Genomic DNA, 20,569 nt, shown 5'->3' with positions numbered 1-20,569 from the left:
CCTCACAGCAAACTGTCTTTTAAAACACACCTATGTTCATTCACAGTAACTAACTTGTATAACTTGGTATATATACTTTTAAAATGCCAGTAAATTTATATTCATAAGTTCAAGATAGTATACATTTCAGTACTCTTTCGAGCATGCTCTGTAATAAACAGCTGCCCTTGCATTTTTAAAGCTGGCTATAATGCTTTTGAAATGTTGCCCTTTCAATAGTTATAAAAATTGAGACCTATGAGAAAGCATGCAGTTGGTCTACAGTTTACTTAAGAGATAACAAAACACACCAACATGTTACCAATGGTTATCCCTGGTTGGTTAGATCACAGCTGACTATATGATCATAAATGTCCCGTAATTTTATAATCAGAAAAATGCTTGCCTTATTAACAATATCAATTTGAATTTTTCCTATCTTCTTTTTCCAAAAACTATTTATAACAAATTTCATTTTAAAATACTGCACATAATCCTTTAACAGCAAAGACAATACTCAAACCATTTCAGAAGAAAAGCTATCTACTTGTTGTCATTGTCTTACAACACTTGAAAACAATATTTTATTTCACTGTTTCTGAACCTTTTTTCCCCACAATGTTAACATCCCTGAAATTGGAATGTAGTATTACAATTGATTCAGTATCAAGGTAAAGTTGGACAACTTTTTCCTTCTTACCAATATATAAAATAATGGTGAGTCTTAAGAGGCAACAGCCCCTTAGATTTTTAAATTAAATGTGCTCTATCAGGAGAGGCTGCTGTGAGCTCAATGATAGGAAATCTGTTACTAATAATGACTAAAATACTGAAGTTTTTGAATTGTCTGCTTTCTTAGTAACATAATTAGGGCAATTCAAGGTGATCCTATGACACCGCTTTTGCATTTGAAATGCTTTCTTGAAAGGAAAAGAGAGAAGCAGTATTAAGGCTATTAAGTGTGCACAGCAACAAAATTACCTTTTCTGGGTTGCAGCCCCTAATCTAGCTATGTCCTCAGGAATGTGCTATGTTGCAGAGGAAAATGGTGATGATGGCACTTAGAGGCTATGCAAATCCAGTTCCTAAAACCATTTTTTTTGAAGAGCCTGAACTATGTCTCATGGTACATATGTGTCCTGTACTAGAAAAGCACAATGGAAGTAATTTCTTCTGGTCACCTGGATAAGCGTCTTGAGGAACAGGCAGAGAGCTATGGGGGGCAGAGGCTGACCCACTGCTTTCTGCTAACTGGCACCCTGCTCCTAAGCAGCTTCTGACACCTGACTCCAGGGGAAAGTGACCAGGAAAATAGGAAATGGAAAGATGACTCCTCTGAGGACCTGTACTACGTGGTCCAGGAAACACTGAGGTTGTTCTGAGACTAAGAAATGGTGCAGGGATTTGAAAAGCACATACGCCAATGAGCTGCGGTGCAGTCAGTACCGGCATTGCACTGAGACTCAGCTGTTTCTCGCCCAGCAGCTGTTCAGGCAGGGTCTCCTGGTGCAGCAGAAAGCGCTCCTGCTCAGCCATTTCTAGAAGGCAACACAGGAGGAGGGGTGAACATTCACTTTTGCTCTGTCATAAACAAATCTGAATTTAAAAAGAAAAGGAACAGCTCTAAAGGTAATCCCATCACTATTCAGTGATCCTAGAATGTTATTAATTCTGCTTATTCTTGATTCCTAATTATGTTACAAATATTCAGGGTTTGATCCAAGTCATATGGATTATCACAGCAAGCAGAAGTATTAGGAGGGGAGAGAAGAGCTAAGAAAACAAACCTACCGACTGAAGCGACTGTAGAGCAGATGGATTTCAGAAGCACAAGTCCCCCAGATCTGAGGTCTCTCAGTCCATTTCAAGGTTACTCTGTAAAGTACTACTTTTTACTTTACCAGAGTTTCTAGTATAATTTCATTCACTAAGGGAAATGATCTACTTAAAAGCCACCATGAGTACATGCCAGGAAAAACACAAGACAGAGGACTGTGCACCAGACCTATTACCCAGCAATGTTTATTTATCGCCATATGATAGGGTGACGGGGCTTTTGATTTGCATAAACTCTCATTACCTGGCTTCACCCATGAGAATGAGCTGGGCTGCAGGAAAAAAGGACGCAGAACTGTTTGCTAACAGCAGTTACAGCAAAATGGAGTGACTAAATCACAGATATGCTCATTCAAATACTGGCATCATTCCACATGATCCCAAGCTTGTAAAAATTAAACAAAACTGTTTTGTGCAATTTCCATACCTAAGAAAACAGACTGGGAGGATTAAAAAAGTAACAGTAATTATCTCTAGGGCAGTGGGATTATAGACGATTTATTTTTTTGTTGTTGTTTTTTCTATACTTTACTAATTTCCATAATTAAATTTGTATAACCAATAGAAAGTTATCTCTTAAAAAAATCTACTCCCTTCAATTAGATACACTGTGATGATAGTCTGTAGGAAATTACGAGACCTGAAAATATTCTCATTGTGCTAAGAAAGCAAAAGCTAAGAAGAAGTGATCAAAATGCAAAGTGATGACCAGAAGTGGGGGGGGAACCAGAAATAATAAAGCCTTGTGTTAAGATATTTTGATTAACATGATCTAACTCTGGCGGCCAGGTTAAAATACAGTTCCCCTTTCAGACTACCAGCCAGCCTTGCAGAACATATACACACTTCTCTAGAACAAGAGGCACTATTAGCGTTTAAAAATAAAAGAATGAGGAAGAATCTCCCAAACCACCACCTACAGCAGACCACCACTACAGAATTATCACCACCTACAGCAAACCCACTGAGTAAACGTCAAGTTTCTTTGCAGTTTGTTCGTAGCATATGAGTCACTAGGGGTGTAATCAGAGTACTCTGTTCAAGTCATTTGAATTTACTCTTTAGGAATTCTTATTTAAGGCACAAATTACTTTTGCATAAAAAGAGAATCCTAATTATGTAACTGAGTAATTGCCTAAGGACACCGAATAGAAAGCACTCCTCGCAAAGGAGATGGCTCCTGTTTCTAATGGACCCCATTAAATGATAACAAGAGCACATTCTAAGAATACATTGACAGTATGACTGATTTGTATGTCTTCTTGTTCAAATACTGTATTTTACCTTCAATTTTTCCTTGCAGTGTATCTTCTGAAAAGCCTGAAGCTAATGCAGCCAATTTACTCAAGCCAAGAAGGGTTTTTTTCTTTGCAAAGTAACGAGTTTCCATATTTGCCAAACCTAGAAGTGTTGCATGAGCCTACAATAAACAAAATATGAAAACTACGATAAAATCCTGGATACTAATTCAAGTTGAAATAAAGATTAAGTAAAACCCAAACTTGGTTTTTCCCCCCAAGCTATATCAATGAAAGATCAAGTCACTGTTAGCAAGCCTAAAAACACATCAGTACCATACTTTGAGAGTAATTACACATAAAATATCAGCCATCCACACTAATTACTGGGAAAAGAGACATGTATAGAACATTTGCTCTCAGAAGCAAGAAGAACTACAATTCTGCAGCTCGCAGAATGAAAACCACATTCACAGAAAGACAAAATTAAAAGACAGAGTACTATGTCCCAGATGAAGCAACAAGATAAAACCCCAGAAAAACAACTAAATGAAGTGGAGATAGGCAACCTTCCAGGAAAAGAATTCAGAATAATGATAGTGAAGATGATCCAGGACCTTGGAAAAAGAATGGAGGCAAGGATCAAGAAGATGCGAGAAATGTTTAACAAAGACCTAGAAAAGTTAAAGAACAAAAACCAGAGATAAATACTACAATAACTGAACTGAAAAATACACTTGAAGGAATCAATAGCAGAGTAACTGAGGCAGAAGAACGGATAAGTGACCTGGAAGACAGAATGGTGGGAATCACTGCCATGGAGCAGAATAAAGAAAAAAGAATGAAAAGAAATGAAGACAGCCTAAGAGACCTCTGGGACAACATTAAACACACCAACATTCGCATTATAGGAGTCCCAGAAGGAGAAGAGAGAGAGAAAGGACCCGAGAAAATATCTGAAGAGATTATAGTCGAAAACTTCCCTAACAGGGGAAAGGAAATAGCCACCCAAGTCCTAGAAGTGCAGAGAGTCCCGGGCAGGATAAATCCAAGGAGAAACACACCGAGACACATAGTAATCAAATTGACAAAAACTAAAGACAAAGAAAAATTATTAAAAGCAACAATGGAAAAATGACAAATAACATACAAGGGAACTCCCATAAGGCTAACAGCTGACTACTCAGCAGAAACTCTGTAAGCCAGAAGGGAGTGGTACGATATATTTAAAGTGATGAAAGGAAAGAACCTACAACCAAGAATACTCTACCCAGCAAGGACTTCATTCAGATTTGACAGAGAAATCAAAAGCTTTATGGACAAGCAAAAGGTAAGAGAATTCAGCACCACCAGACCAGCACTACAACAAATGCTAAAGGAACTTCTCTAAGCAGGAAATACAAGAGAAGAAAAGGACCTACAAAAACAAACCCAAAACAATTCAGAAAATGGTAATAGGAACATATATATCGATAGTTACCTTAAACGTGAATGGACTAAATGCTCCAACCAAAAGACACAGGTTTGCTGAATGTATACAAAAACAAGACCCATATATATACTGTCCACAAAAGACCCACTTCAGACCTAGGGACACATACAGACTGAAAGTGGGGGGATGGAAAAAGATATTCCATGCAAATGTAAATCAAAAGAAAGCTGGAATAGCAATACTCATATCAGATAAAGTAGACTTTAAAATAAAGAATGTTACAAGAGACAAGGAAGGACACTACATAATGATCAAGGGATCAATCCAAGAAGAAGGTATAACAATTATAAATATATATGCACCCAACATAGGAGCACCTCAATACATAAGGCAACTGCTAACAGCTATAAAAGAGGAAATCAACAGTAACACAATAATAGTGGGGGACTTTAACACCTCACTTACGCCAATGGACAGATCATCCAAAATGAAAATAAATAAGGAAACAAGTTTTAAATGACACAACAGACCAGATAGATTTAATTGATATTTACAGGACATTCCATCCAAACAAAGCAGATTACACTTTCTTCTCAAGTGCACACGGAACATTCTCCAAGATAGATCACATCTTGGGTCACAAATCAAGCCTCGGTAAATTTAAGGAAATTGAAATCATATCAAACATCTTTCCCAACCACAATGCTATGAGATTAGAAATCGATTACAGGGAAAAAAACGTAAAACACACAAACACATGGAGGCTAAACAAAACATTACTAAATAACCAAGAGATTACTGAAGAAATCAAAGAGGAAATCGAAAAAAACCTAGAGACAAATGACAATGAAAACACGACGACCCAAAACCTATGGGATGCAGCGAAAACAGTTCTAAGAGGGAGGTTTATAGCAATACAATCCTACCTCAAGAAACAAGAAAAATCTCTAATGAGCAATTTAACCTTACACCTAAAGGAACTAGAGAAAGAAGAAGAAGAAGAAAAAGTTAGTAGAAGGAAAGAAATCACAAAGATCAGAGAGGAAATAAATGAAATAGAAACAAAGAAAACAATAGCAACGATCAATAAAACTAAAAGCTGGTTCTTTGAGAAGATAAACAAAATTGATAAACCTTTAGCTAGACTCATCAAGAAAAAGAGGGAGAGGACTCAAATCAATAAAATTAGAAATGAAAGAGGAGAAGTTACAACAGACACTGCAGAAATACAAAGCATCCTAAGAGACTACTACAAGCAATGCTATGCCAATAAAATGGACAACCTGGAAGAAATGGACAAATGTTTAGAAAGGTATAAGCTTCCAAGACTGAACCAGGAAGAAATAGAAAATATGAACAGACCAATCAGAAGTAATGAAATTGAAAGTGTGATTAAAACTCTTCCAACAAACAAAAGTCCAGGACCAGATGGCTTCACAGGTGAATTCTATCAAACATTTAGAGATGAGCTAACGCCCATCCTTCTCAAACTCTTCCCAAAAATTGCAGAGAAAGGAACACTCCCAAACTCATTCTATAAGGCCACAATCACCCTGATACCAAAACCAGAGAAAGATACTACAAAACCAGAAAATTACAGACCAATATCACTGATGAATATAGATGCAAAAATCCTCAACAAAATACTAGCAAACAGAATCCAACAACACATTAAAAGGATCATACATCATGACCAAGTGGCATTTATCCCAGGGATGCAAGGATTCTTCAATATATGCAAATCAATCAGTGTGATACACCATATTAACAAATTGAAGAATAAAAACCATATGATCATCTCAGTAGATGCAGAAAAAGCTTTTGACAAAATTCAACACCATTTATGATAAAAACTCTCCAGAAAGCGGGCATAGAGGGAATCTACCTCAACATAATAAAGGCCATATACGACAAACCCACAGCAAACATCATTCTCAATGTGAAAAACTGAAAGCATTTCCTCTAAGATCAGGAACAAGACAAGGATGTCCACTCTTGCCACTACTATTCAACATAGTTTTGAAAGTCCTAGTCACGGCAGTCAGAGAAAAAAAGAAATAAAAGAATACAAATTGGAAGAGAAGAAGTAAAACTGTCACTGTTTGCAGATGTCATGATACTATAAATAGAAAATCTTAAAGATGCCATCAGAAAACTACTAGAGCTCATCAATGAATTTGGTAAAGTTGCAGGATACAAAATTAACGCACAGAAATCACTTGCATTCCTATACGCTAAGTATGAAAGATCAGAAAGAGAAATTAAGGAAACAATCCCACTGCAACAAAAAGAATAAAACACCTAGGAATAAACCTACCTAGGAGGTAAAAGATCTATACTCAGAAAACTATAAGACACTGATGAAAGAAATCAAAGATGACACAAACAGATGGAGAGATATACATGTTCTTGGACTAGAAGAATCAACATTGTGAAAATGACTATACTACCCAAAGCAATCTACAGATTCAGTGCAATCCCTATCAAATTACTAATGGCATTTTTCACAGAACTAGAACTAAAAATCTTAAAATTTGTACGGAGACACAGAAGAGCCCGAATAGCTAAAACATTCTTGAGGAAAAAAAATGGAACTGGAGGAATCAGACTCCCTGACTTCAGACTATACTACAAAGCTACAGTAATCAAGACAATATGGTACTGGCACAAAAACAGTAATATAGATCAATGGAACAGGATAGAAAGTCCAGAAATAAACCCATGCTCCTGTGGTCAACTAAACTATGACAAAGGAGGCAAGGATATACAATGGAGAAAAGACAGTCTCTTCAATAAGTGGCGCTGGGAAAACTGGACAGCTACATGTAAAGGAATGAAATTAGAACACTCCCTAACACCATACACAAAAATAAACTCAAAATGGATTAGAGACCTAAATGTAAGCCCTGACACTATAAAACTCTTAGAGGAAAACATAGGAAGAACACTTTTTGACATAAATCACAGCAAGATCTTTTTTTGACCCACCTCCTAGAGTCATGGAAATAAAAACAAAAATAAACAAATGGGACCTAATGAAACTTCAAAGCTTTTGCACAGCAAAGGAAACTATAAACAAGACGAAAAGACAAGTGTCAGAATGGGAGAAAATATTTGCAAATGAATCAACGGACAAAGGATTAACCTCCAAAATATATAAACAGCTCATGCAGCTCAATACCAAAAAAACAAAAACCCAATCAAAAAATGGGCAGAAGACCTAAATAGACATTTCTCCGAAGGAGACATACAGATGGCCAAGAGGCACATGAAAAGCTGCTCAACATCGCTAATTAGAGAAATGCAAATCAAAACTACATTGAGGTACCACCTCATACCGGTTAGAATGGGCATCATCAGAAAATCTACAAACAACAAATGCTGGAGAGGGTGTGGAGAAAAGGGAACCCTCTTGCACTGTTGGTGGGAATGTAAATTGATACAGCCACTATGGAGAACAGTATGGAGGTTCCTTAAAAAACTAAAAATAGAACTACTATATGACCCAGCAATCCCACTACTGGGCATATACCCAGAGAAAACCATAATTCAAAAAGACACATGCACCCCATTGTTCACTGCAGCACTATTTACAATAGCCAGGTCATGGAAGCAACCTAAATGTCCATCAACAGACGAATGGAAAAAAAAAAAAGATATGGTACATATATATGATGGAATATTACTCAGCCATAAAAAGGAACGAAATTAGGTCATTTGTAGAGACGTGGATGGACCTAGATATGGTCATACAGAGTGAAGTCAGAAAGAGAAAAACAAATATCGTATATTAACGCATATATGTGGAATCTAGAAAAATGGTACAGATGAACCGGTTTGCAAGGCAGAGACACAGACACACATGTAGAGAACAAACGTATGGACACCAAGGGGGGAAAGTGGGGGGTAGGGAGTGGGGGGTGGGATGAACTGGGAGATTAGGATTGACATATATACACTAACATGTATAAAAGAGATAACTAGTAAGAACCTGCTGTATAGCACAGGGAACTCCACTTTGCTGTAAAGAAGAAACTAACACAACGTTGTAAAACAACTATACCCCAATTAAAGAAAAACAGGGCTGTAACAGGAGCCTAGCCAAAAAAACCCAAAAAAAACCCAACATTTGGTCTCACGTCAACACCCTGTCAAGGACAAACTTTAATTCATGTACACTTTTTACTGATAATTTGAACATTTTTATTACAAGAAAATACTCATTACAAAAAAAGGCCAATAACTGCTAGTTACGTGTTAAAGTTTTTGTGATTTATTTTACTGTAATAACAGTTGAATCACAATAGGCTTCATTTTTTTTTTTTTACTGAGATATAACAAGTAATGGCAATACCATCATAAATGAAAAATACTTTTATCAAATTATGTGAGAGAATAGGAGATACACATTTTTAAAAAATCCAGGGGCTTCCCTGGTGGCGCAGTGGTTGAGAATCTGCCTGCTAATGCAGGAGACACGGGTTCGAGCCCTGGTCCGGGAGGATCCCACATGCCGCGGAGCAACTGAGCCCGTGAGCCACAATTACTGAGCCTGCGCGTCTGGAGTCTGTGCCCCGCAACAAGAGAGGCCGCGATAGTGAGAGGCCCGCGCACCGCGATGAAGAGTGGCCCCCGCTTGCCGCAACTAGAGAAAGCCCTCGCACAGAAACGAAGACCCAACACAGCCATAAATAAAATAAATAAATAAATTAAAAAAAAAAAAAAATCCATAAGTTGTATTTAACTACAAAAAACTAAACTAGTTAAAACTAAACAAAAAATTGCCTAAATCTGCTCCATATAACTGAATCCTTCTTACCTTTTCTAATTCTTGGCTATTAATTTCGTGTAACCAGCTGAGATGTTCATGAGCTTGCAAAAAATTGGCCAACTGTCCGTGCTGAGAAATAGGCTGAGATAATAATTTGCCTCGCTTTCCTTTCTCCAGATACCAACGGAAGAGAAAGTCTGAAAAATTCTATAAAGAACAAAGCCAAGAATTCAATAATATATAGTAATACAGTTTTTAAAAATACATTTCTGATAATAAAGTATTAAATTTCTCCCAAAGGTCTTAGACTCCAGAATAGAAATCCAGTTTTAAACACTCATTTCCTGCATTGTAGGGTCCTCAAATCACCTCATTTAACAAATGAGGACATTCAGATTCAGAAAGGGGATCTTGCTCAGGGTCACACAGATGTGCGCTGTCCAATAATATGGCAGTCACTGGTCACATGTAGCTGTTTAAACTTAATCTAAAATGTAAAATTCAGTTCCTCAGAGACACCAGTCACATTTCAAGTATTTGAAGGCCATCTGTGGTCAGAGACTCCATTTGGGACAGCACATATGAGCAAGATCTCCATTACCACAGAAAGTTCTACTGGACAGTACTGAGATGCTTTCCTTCCAGAATGAAAGGTTCTCAGGGGCAGAACTGGGTGCCACGTGTCCATGTGGGCTGGCACAATAAATCAGGATCTAGAGAGGCACATCCAGTTTCCCCACAGGACGTTTGCTGGATGCTGGGGTGGTGTGAGAGGCTGGGCTGGAAAGGAAGACAAAAGTGTCCTGCAGTCTCACAGTACTTAAGAGAGATTTCCACTAAAGGGGGAATTCTGCAAGGAACACACCAGCCCCATAAGACATCTGAAACCAGAAATGAATGAATGTAACGGAAGCTGCAGTCAAGCCCTGACCCACCTCTATTCTTGATGAATTGAGTGATCTGCCTCTCATCTTACCTGCCTCCCAGGGGAAAGAACAGCATTGATTTCCGTCTTTACGGTTCTTTTATACACAATGTCGAAAATACAATTTAAAAAATTGCAAGGGACTTCCCCGGTGGTCCAGTGGGTAAGACTCTGTGCTCCCAATGCAGGGGGCCCAGGTTCAATTCCTGGTCGGGGAACTAGATCCCACATGCATGCCACAACTAAGAGTCCGCATGCCGCAACTAAGAAAAAAAGATCCTGCGTACCGCAACGAAGATCCCACGTGCCTCAACTAAGACCCGGCACAGCCAAAAGAAAAATAAATAAATATTTTTTTAAAAATTGTAAGACATAAGAAGCAGAAAAATATGAATATGCAGGCAGCAGAAGCAGACCTAAGAATGATCACTTTGGAATTAGCACAAAAGGACTTAAAATAACTAGTAAACATATTAAAGAAAATAAAAGGAACAAAGCACAAAAGGATGGAAAATGTCAACAGAGAATAAGAATCCTTAAAAAGAATAAAAATTATGATGGGCACAAAGTACATACTTCAGCACTATTGTGAAATACGAGATAAGCCATGTCCAGCAATCAGGCACTGATCGAGTAAGTTACATCCAGTCCATGAAATACCGTTAACACCATTAAAAATGTGGTTGTGTAATATTTAATGATATGGACAAATGTCTGTTATGTATTAAGTGAAATAAGCAGTTAACAAAACATGTTTGGTAGAGTAAAAAGACTAGAAGAATACAAACCAAATGTTAAAAAGGGTTCTCTCTGGGTGGTAGAATTATGAACGATTTTTTTATCTTCTTTTTTGTTTATAGTGGTTTCCTGAATTTTATACAATGTTACCTTTATAGTAAGAAAAAAACTCAGTTTTTACATAAAGATCAACTGACTGAATAGACTGGCTTTAAGGAACAACTTAAATTTACCTGAATAGTGTCACAATGCGAACTTTAAAAAAAAATAGTAAGCGTAAAAAAAGAAAAACAAAAACGGGAAGCATGTCAAAGAAGGAAAACAAGAATCTTAGGTGTACGGAAATCTGAGCTCTCTAAAAGTAGCATCCCATGCTACTCAAGTTCTCAAACTTTAGAACTCTAGCAATATCCGTATCCCTAAGTACTTTTAATTATAACTGAAAATATAAGAATACAAATAAAAGTCTTAACGTATTTTTCAAAGGTTAAAGAATCCGTCAGTAATATTTATATATAAAGAATTGTCTACCTACTTACAAAGAAACATAATGTACAAATTAGTATCTGGTAATCTGCAAAAAGACTGTACCATCTTCCAAAAACCCCAAGTAAGATTTGAAATGGTAAAGCCTTCTTACAGGATCCACTGCCTACACCCCCAGGGTTCGTTACCTGATCAGCGAACTGTGTCATGTAACGCTGCAGTCTGGTCTGGTTGTCAGTCTGCTCACACATTTGTACTAAGATATCAAAGTCACAGTATTTTTCTGCTAACGAAGCAGCCCATGGGTACTGGCCTAGTGTGACTATGGACATGAGAACAGATGGAAAAAAATCCTGTTAGCGAAAACTTAGTATGTAATAAGAAAAATATTCCTTGAAATTTTACCTTTATTCATATTATATACTAAAAATAATTAATAGAAACCTTTCCAGTTACTGGCATTTAGTTTCATAATCCATATAAACTCATGTAAATTCAGTCCCCTGCTTCATCACTGCCCACCTAAGATGCTATTCCCTTCCTTCACGTAGCAAGACAAGCTACTTCTCTGAATCCTGGCTGTGACCGTCTCGTGTCCTCCGCTGAAGAGCCGTACCACCTCTCCCGACCCTGGAACGACCCTTGTCTGCTCTACCCTGCGGTCTAGCTGTTCCTGTGAGGGTCTGAGATGGTAAGCAGTCTCCACATGCTCTTAATGTATTCATTTTTAAATCATCTTTAACACCATCTAGGACAATTGTTACCTGGTAAGTAATGACGAGGCTGAATAAATGAACACAGAAAGGTGTACATAGGAAAGCTGTGCTTTAAGCTCTGAGCTACAGCTGGGTTAACGACACTATACTGCATAACACATTGCATGAATGATTTGGCTCCTACATCCGTTCTGCAGACTCAAGACCCACAGCCCTCACTAAATATTAGGCACTTACGAAGCGGAGATAAGAGATCTGATCTTTTCTGCAGGTATTCCATTTCCAGATTGTTGTATCTTTCTTGATCACTGGATCTGTCCACAGACTTGAGCTGAGAAACATAACCATCCAGGAAGCAATCAATCAGGGCTACCAGCTGCTCTGTCAGAATGTTTCGGAGGTTGCTGTCTGCCTGAGGATAAACCATTTTCAGGACAATCCCATGCTGGCGCACTATTGCTGTTCGGATGCCGGCAGGACCACTTGTTGCTGTAAAATCACACAATATGACAAGTAAGGATTCTATAATGGCTACGGGAAAGACCAACTGCCTAAAAATTATATCCCGTCAGCCTTGATGGATGGAAAAAGAAATCAAACAGGAGGTCAGCTGATACTTCTCTATGTCCTGCTCAAACCCATCTTCTCTATGAGGACGGCCTCAGCAAAGCCAGGTAAACATGATTCTTCTTCCTTCTAAATTCCTTTAATGCTACTCCCCTTACTTCCTTGTATCAAATCAACAAAAAATACAGTCAGTACATCCAGGGCCTGCTGCTATGAATAACTATACGTACTAAAACCTAGTAGATGCGTGAGTACCAGTTTAAAAAAATGAGTTACAGAGAGATCTACAAATTATTCCAAGGCGATAAAGCGATTTTCATAAGAACTACTCATTTTGGAGATGGCACTTATGTTATTTTTCATTTCACTTACAAACTTGCACTAGGAGAACGATATGGCTTCCGAAAATAACAGACCATTAGAAATACATTTTGAACAACCGCTAATGAATCAGTATATTTGGGCTCAGTGCTTGCAATCTCACCTGTCCATGGAATATACTCAGGTTCTTTTTCTAGTGGCTCTTCTCTTCTGTACAAGGAGCTTCTATTTTGTCGATAGTGACTAGCAGCTTGCAGCATGTCCTGGAAAATGAAATGTGTTATCACATGCAGGAAGCGAGGGATCCCGGGATCTCTAAGATACTCTGAAACATCAAGTCTATTATTACAAAAAATTACTCGGCACAGGCCTGTAGGACTACTTTTTGATTCTTTCTGCATTTGAAATTTGTTTTACTCTACAGTTTAACTTCAATTTTAGAAAACTATGGTAACTGAACTAGGAAAACCATTACTATGAAGTCCATGAGCTAAAATTAAATGAAACATTTTAATCAATAATATAAGTAGTGAGCTTTTGTGTAATTAAAAAGCGGACAGTTATAGTAACATTAATACATTTGCAATGACATACATGTCCTTCTCCAAATAAAAGGTTTATTCTACCAAATAGAAACTTTTAACATGCACAAGGCAAACACTCAAATGTATATTAACTGACTGATAAAATGACGGAGGTTTTCCTAACTTTTTGGAATTAACAAATGGCTAAACCATTATGGATTACTGGTGATGCAAAGTAGGAGTATGGAGACCACTTTCTCCTCTATCCACAGTCTGGGCTTTGATTTGCTGGTATCTTCACTGCGCGTTTGTACCTTGAGAATACTGTTCACACTGATCACCACCTCCGCCCATTCGACTGATTCCAAGGACGTGTCCTTCAGGACTTGCTCCTCGTGCTCCAGTAAACACTCACAGATGGTATCCACCTGGGACACCTGAGGGAGGACAGAGACGGCACCTACTAGCAACAGAAACCATACTGATGGGTGACAATTACAGCTGCCTGGAATCGACTCAGCAGGCTTTCCTCACTAAGTCACACCCTCTGCTCAGTAGTCAAAGGGACGGTCAGTGATGAAAACAAATTCAAAAACCAAGAAAAGTGAGAATCTCCTAACTTTAAAAGGTAGAGAGCCCAAATAACTGAGTCTGATAAACAAGCAAATTCTGGATTGGTAGCCGGTAGATTTTTTATTTAAATATCAAGTAACTGAAATATTTGTTTATTATAGCTATGAGGGCTCAATGCCACCTTTAAATAGTACTAGGCTACAAATGATGTCACATAACAATGCGAGACCCCAAAGTAATGAATTAAACGAATGAACTAATGGATTAAAATAGTTATCCAACCAATGAACTTGCTTATTTCTTTCTTTGAAGAACTTCTTTTCTTTAGGCATAATAGAAATGTTTGTAGAACAGCAGTAGCTACATAGAAACTAACTAAATACATAACTTGTAACTGTTCTATTTTTTGTCATTAATTAAAACATGACGGTAACTGTGCAAAAATGTTAAGCACTGAAACACTTGTTTCCAGTTTCAGCCCACAGTTAAGCTTTCCCCCCTTTATTTATCAAGTGGATATTTACTTGGCATTTAGAGTTTGCATAGCATTGAACACTCAGAGATAAGAAGAAATGGAAATTAGATTTGCTGCCCTCAAGGAGCTTACAAACTAGTTGAAGGAACAATTCATAAACACATGCACAGTGGAGCCCAGACAAAATCACTCTTCTTCCTTTAGTATTTCTGATGTCAGTCAAAGGCATCCTAACAGCCCTAGCAAGAAACCTCTGGCACTTTGAATCTGTAAGAATTTTTTACACTGTTAATGTGAAAAAGATAATGAAAGCATATGTGATATAAAAGGCAGGAAATAATATAAAAGCAAATAAAATGCCAAGACACTTGCTAGACAGCCTTACCACGTGAGTGACATGTTCAGTGGTTTCAAACATTGCTCATAAGCTGTACCAACACTGTTGAGGGCCTGTTCTGAAGCAGTTAACTCGCTTTACAGAGCCCCAGGAGGTGCGGGGGCTCCTTCCAGACTGGCAACAGGTGGAGGGTGAACCCTCAAGCAGAGTCTGTATTATTTTACCTTCTATCCAGGGCTGTGAGATCGCATCTCCTCTACACAGCCCACCAATCAGAGCCTGACTTGGGTTAACCAGCTCTTCTCTTAAAATGCATACCTGTTTGTAATGTAATTTACCACTCCCAAGTGGATGGACACAGGTAAAAAGAAAAAAAAAATTGATACATATTTTTTCTCTAAACACATGCATACCCTCTTCAGCTCTCTCTTTTTATTATGGTTATGCCATGTGGGGGGACCTTTAGAACTTCACCCAAAGGAAGCTTAAGACCAGTAAATGTAAAGAGAAATTAAGATAAATGGTGATGTAAACAGTCTTAAACATTACTATCTTCCATATGGAGCATTCTTTTGAGGAACCAATCACATTTTTAGTTTTTTTTTTTTTTTTCCCTATCATATTCCTACAGTGCTACTCATGAATTATGTATTCATCCAACTGATAATTTCCAGACCCTTTTTTTTTTTCCAGTTAATTGGAAAAATGTACTTATACTTAATTAACTAGTATGCTTTACACTTTGATCCAAAGCAGAAAAAGGAACCAGGCTCTTGCTCAATTCGTCATTAATAATTAAAAAAGAAAAACAAAAACTTTATCATGTAAAATTATGTATGAATAAAGACAAAAAAGGACACAAAAATGACAACAGTTTGGTTAGATCATGAAATTTGAGGTGACTTGTCTCTCTTTTTTTTCATTCAGATTTCAGGTATACTTGATTAAAAAACAAAATAAAACAGAAAAGTGCTTTGCCTTACATTCCCTAGAAAAAAAGCCCAAATGCATAAAAATGAGGCCTTCTTCAAACTAAATACATTTATGGAGTCAACAGAACTGAACATAGTTCAGTGTCTTATTTTTGGTTGCAGTACATCAAATATTCAGAGCAGAAGAGACCCTTGGCACAGGCTGTTAGATGCTAGATGACAGCCAGACTGCACAAGGAAGGAGATAAAATTAGAGGCACCAGACAGAAAAGTTTCCCAAATGCAAAAAACAATCCCAAGTCCCACAGAGCTGGGGGAAGAGCGAGCACTGCTTCTAAACTCAGACAATGCCACAGAGGGAGAAGGAGCAGCCCTAGTGAAGGGCTACAGACTCCTGAAGCGACTGACTAGCACCCCCAACACAGCCTGCTGAACGGCGGCTCAGAGCCAGGGTCTCAGCTGGGTCAACCGGCCCCTGGGTCCTGGCATCAACACCTGTAAAGGGAGACGGGAAAGTCGGCCCTGCCTTTCATGAGGCTGTGAGGTGTCACTCAGGTACCAGAGCTGCGTGCTCTGACCAGCGTCCGGCTGGCCAGCACCTTCATCTTTTCTCCCTCCCAAGTTTACAGCAGGTTTTTCTTTTCCTCTGAAAATAAATCTGACTTTAAAAGTGAGGTGTAGAGCAGGATCCCAGCGGGCAGCTGAGGAGAGTTTAGTGAAGGGACTGTTTACAAAGATGTGGGTGGGAGTCAGGGGACCAAGGCGGGATGGTGCAGCCCCGGGCTAGCAAGACGGGGAGCCACGATTAGGTCCAGGCCTGAAGGGGCACTGGGACAGAGCAGTCGCTGGAGGGGCGGAGAGGGCGGCCTGAGAGGAGCCTGGTCGGACAGCAGGCACAGCAAACAGGTGGAAGCAGCAAGGAAGGAAGCTGGGGACGACAGCTCCAAGCTCTGACCTGATGGTGCTGCACCTTCATCAGAACAACAGAAGCCGGGGGGCAGGGGAGCCCACCACGGAGATGCCCTCCGGGGCAGAGTCAAGACGTGGTGTGGAGAAACACAAGGAAAACATCCAGACGTGATAGGGAAGACTTTGTAGTCATCTTTACAAGCCCTAACTTACAGGGAAAGTGATAAATGAGTGATACTTTTGAGGGATAATTTACCCAGAAAACATGGAGTCCAATTTAAAACTTCAAGGAGCTCTTTTGTCCTCAATCCTTTCCTCGCCGGGGGCCCGTTCCGTAAATGGCACGGCGCTCCAGAGCCGCACTAAGGGGAGGATGGGTCTCATCTCACCTCTCTGAAGAAGACGTCTGCGGGGGTCAGGTTGCACGGGATGTCGCAGTCCCTCTTGTTTAAAGCCATCAGTATCGCTGTGTTCACAAGGTCGGAAAGCCTCGAGTGGTGGTTCTTGAGGACGATGGCGGCAGCCAGCTTCTCGGCGTGTTCACAGAGCAGCAGCCGTGTGGCCATCGGTAGCCCTCTCACTGGAAAAGTGCCGAGACGTCCAAACAAGCCGACCTTGTGACAAGACGAACACGTATTCTTAGAAAGCATTCACAGTAACATACAGGAGAACGCAGTCACATTTTCACCAGCAGCTCACTGGGTACAGAGATGCTGGCCCCATCCTCCCCCAGAAAGACCTCCGTCTATTGGTTTTTGGGGCTGTTCCTAACACACACACACACACACACACACACACACACTCTCTCTCTCTCTCTCTCTCTCTTTCTCTTCAGCCAGGGCCATTTACACCTGTAAGAAAGTACAGACATTCCTGTTCTAAGATTAGGGTCAACTACTGTTGTCTCTACCTATCTTATTCCTCAAATTATTGTTTATGGTTATCAAAATCATAAAATTGTTCTTTTCTAGCTACATTGATCAACTCCCATAGACTCCAGACCTTCAGAACTAGAAACTCAGCAGCCTCCATCTTCCAGAACCCTAAAGCCATGGGGAGGGTGGGGGGGGGGGTCTCTGACCCTTTGCATCAGCTGCCTCTGATTTGCTTGATGCCCATTTCTGGCTTGAGGAGAAGAGTTTTATATTCAGAATTATTTCCTTAGATACAAGTATCCAGTTGTACATTTTTCCTGATTATTAACGTAAACCTTTCAATGACATAAGCTCTAAATATTAAAGGAAATATAAAGGCACAGGCAGACTGGGATTTTTAGATCTGGCTAGACATTCCCTCGCAACGGATGCTGCCGCCAAGAGCTATGTGACTCCACGAGGGTCTGAGGCCCAGGGAGGCTGTGCCAAGAGATGCCGCAACGGCTCCAACTCCATGGCTCCCCCCCCTTCGCACCCCCCTCCCCCATAACTTAGCGTCCCCGCAGTGTGGCATGCGAGGGCCACGGACTACTCCCACCCCAGCACGCACACCCTTCTGCAACGTGACCTTGCCACTCCTCCCATCAAGAGGCACAATCAATTTCCCAATCCCTTTTATCTGGCCTGGCCTTGTGACTTGCTTTGACCAACGTCGCTTTGGTGGAAGTGATAATATGTGACGTCTGAAACCTACAGCTTCTAAGTTCATCCCCTTGAAGCGCCGCCTGGAGACCACAGGAGGCCAGTCCAGCCTAGAGGAGGATGAGATTAAGTGGGGGAGAACCAAGAGGCCCCAGCGGACAGAGGCACCGACTGCCAGTCAGACGAGAGACGCCTGGGGACCTGCCAGCTCAGCCCACCCCAAATGCAGTTCAAGGAGAGGGCCCGGGGAAATCAGCAAAGAACTGCCCTGCTAACCCACAGTTGTTTTAACCCACCACATCCTGGGGTATTTGTTATGTATTAAGAGTTAACTGATAACGCTTGACAATTACATCAGGAGAAAACATGTTTTTTCCCCATTGATCTGTAGCCCACCTAAAACACTAAGAAAAGACTCAATGAACAAATAAAGTTCTCTTGCCCAGACAGTAAGAGCAGACTGGAGCCAGACCGTGCATTAAAACTGAAGCAGAATGAGGTATTAGAAACAACCAAGGTATTTCTGGAATCCTCTAGAACCACACTGTCCAATAAGGTAGCCACTATCCAGCAAAGTGGTGACTTTAAGTTAATTAAATTTAAATTTAGAAAACTTCAGTTCCTCAGCTGCAGCAACAATTTCAAGTGTTCAGCAGCCACACAGGACTGAGGCTGCCATGCTGGGCGGCACAGCCACAGGGCAGTCCCATCACCACAGAAGGTTCTATTAGGCGGCACTGACTTCAGTCTCTTTAACAAGGAGACATACTGATTCCGGGAAAAAATATGCAAAAATGGATTTAAATTAATTCTTTTGGATTATGCCTGGGAGCCACAACTGATCAACAAGGTAAGGATGGGTGATTTTGTGTAACAACTCTGTCTAGCAGCAAAAACATTTTCTATTATTAGGCTCAATATAAATGGGAATTCCCTTACCCCTTAAAAAAAAAAAGAATACTTTGGGGCTTCCCTGGTGGCGCAGTGGTTGAGAATCTGCCTGCCAATGCAGGGGACACGGGTTCGAGCCCTGGTCTGGGAAGATCCCACATGCCGCGGAGCAACTAGGCCCGTGAGCCACAATTACTGAGCCTGCGCGTCTGGAGCCTGTGCTCCGCAACAGGAGAGGCGGCGATAGTGAGAGGCCAGCGCACCGCGATGAAGAGTGGCCCCCGCTCGCCGCAACTAGAGAAAGCCCTCGCACAGAAACGAAGACCCAACACAGCCAAAATAAATAAATAAATAATTAATTAATTTTAAAAAAAAAGAATACTTTAAATGAGTATTTGATGCTAATGGCACCTCGAAATTAAACATCCACATAGAAAAACCTGTCACCGCCTTCAGATTCTTCACTGTCTTTCTAATAACACAAAATCAACTCGGGAAAACCTAAGTTTTATATAAAAGCACACAGGAAATCCGAATGAAAAGCAGGGTATCATAGGATGTAACAAGAAAAGCTGAAATAACATTTCTGCTGAAATACACTATTTTTCTTCTTTTTATCCTATTTTCAAAGCAGCTTTGACTCTTGTAGTAACAGGCCTCCCCACAGCCCTGGAATTATTTACTTAAGTCAGCAAAGAAAATGGACAACACTAGTCATGGCCCACCCAATGAAACACCTCAGAATTAGTGAGACAGGGTCTCCCACCGTCCTGGAGCGAGCCACAAAAGGCACGATAAAGCCAGGTGTCCGGCCATCCCTGTTCACAGCAACTGGGAGGCTTACTTGGTGAACGAAGTCCATAAGGAAAGAATGGGCTTTCATCTTGTCTTCGAGCTGGTGGAGGATAATCAAAGACGTATTGCTGAACCCAGGTGCTTCTGGTGAAACACAATAGCAAGACAAAAACAATACACTGGCTTGACAGAAAGCACTGCTATTAAAAGTTAAGAAAAATCTATACAAAAGGAAAGCACTAACCTTTCAATGCAATTATTAATTACATTACCCAAGAGGTTAAAAATTTAGATGAAACTTTTGGGGGTTTGATACAATTCATACCGTATTTATTCAAAACACAAATACGTTATTATTAGCTTCATCACTCGTATCGTTCTAAGCTTGACAGCTCAAAACAGTCAAAGAAAGAAGGTGAGCACTGATGTTTTCTTCCTAAGACTCTAATGAGAATTGCTTGGTAGGCAGGAAATTAGGGAGAGGAAGGATGTTTGTGACAGTTCCATGGTCCTTGGGAACCCCCGAGTGCCCCGACGCTGCGTGGAG

General features: G+C 40.0%; 1 protein-coding gene across 2 annotated transcripts in view; it reads right to left on the bottom strand.

Moving 5' to 3' along the window:
* NUP133 (nucleoporin 133) overlaps nucleotides 1-20,569 on the bottom strand; it is a 53,036-nt gene that overhangs the window by 7,475 nt on the left and 24,992 nt on the right. Inside the window, exons 14-22 of one of the 2 annotated variants that reach the window (XM_082407062.1) lie at nucleotides 20,072-20,166; nucleotides 17,149-17,373; nucleotides 13,848-13,970; nucleotides 13,173-13,272; nucleotides 12,359-12,610; nucleotides 11,594-11,727; nucleotides 9,305-9,463; nucleotides 3,100-3,235; nucleotides 1,426-1,517 (exon numbers count right to left, since the gene is read on the bottom strand). In XM_082407062.1, the coding sequence (XP_082263188.1) occupies nucleotides 1,426-1,517; nucleotides 3,100-3,235; nucleotides 9,305-9,463; nucleotides 11,594-11,727; nucleotides 12,359-12,610; nucleotides 13,173-13,272; nucleotides 13,848-13,970; nucleotides 17,149-17,373; nucleotides 20,072-20,166 (1,316 nt within the window). Of the gene's footprint in view, nucleotides 1-1,398; nucleotides 1,518-3,099; nucleotides 3,236-9,304; nucleotides 9,464-11,593; nucleotides 11,728-12,358; nucleotides 12,611-13,172; nucleotides 13,273-13,847; nucleotides 13,971-17,148; nucleotides 17,374-20,071; nucleotides 20,167-20,569 lie in introns of both variants that reach the window. The other variant, XM_082407061.1, reaches the window with a different exon arrangement.

The sequence above is a fragment of the Balaenoptera borealis genome, assembly GCF_965194805.1.
Source record: "Balaenoptera borealis genome assembly, chromosome: 10".
NCBI lineage: Eukaryota > Metazoa > Chordata > Mammalia > Artiodactyla > Balaenopteridae > Balaenoptera > Balaenoptera borealis.
This window is presented reverse-complemented; position numbering and strand designations above follow the sequence as displayed.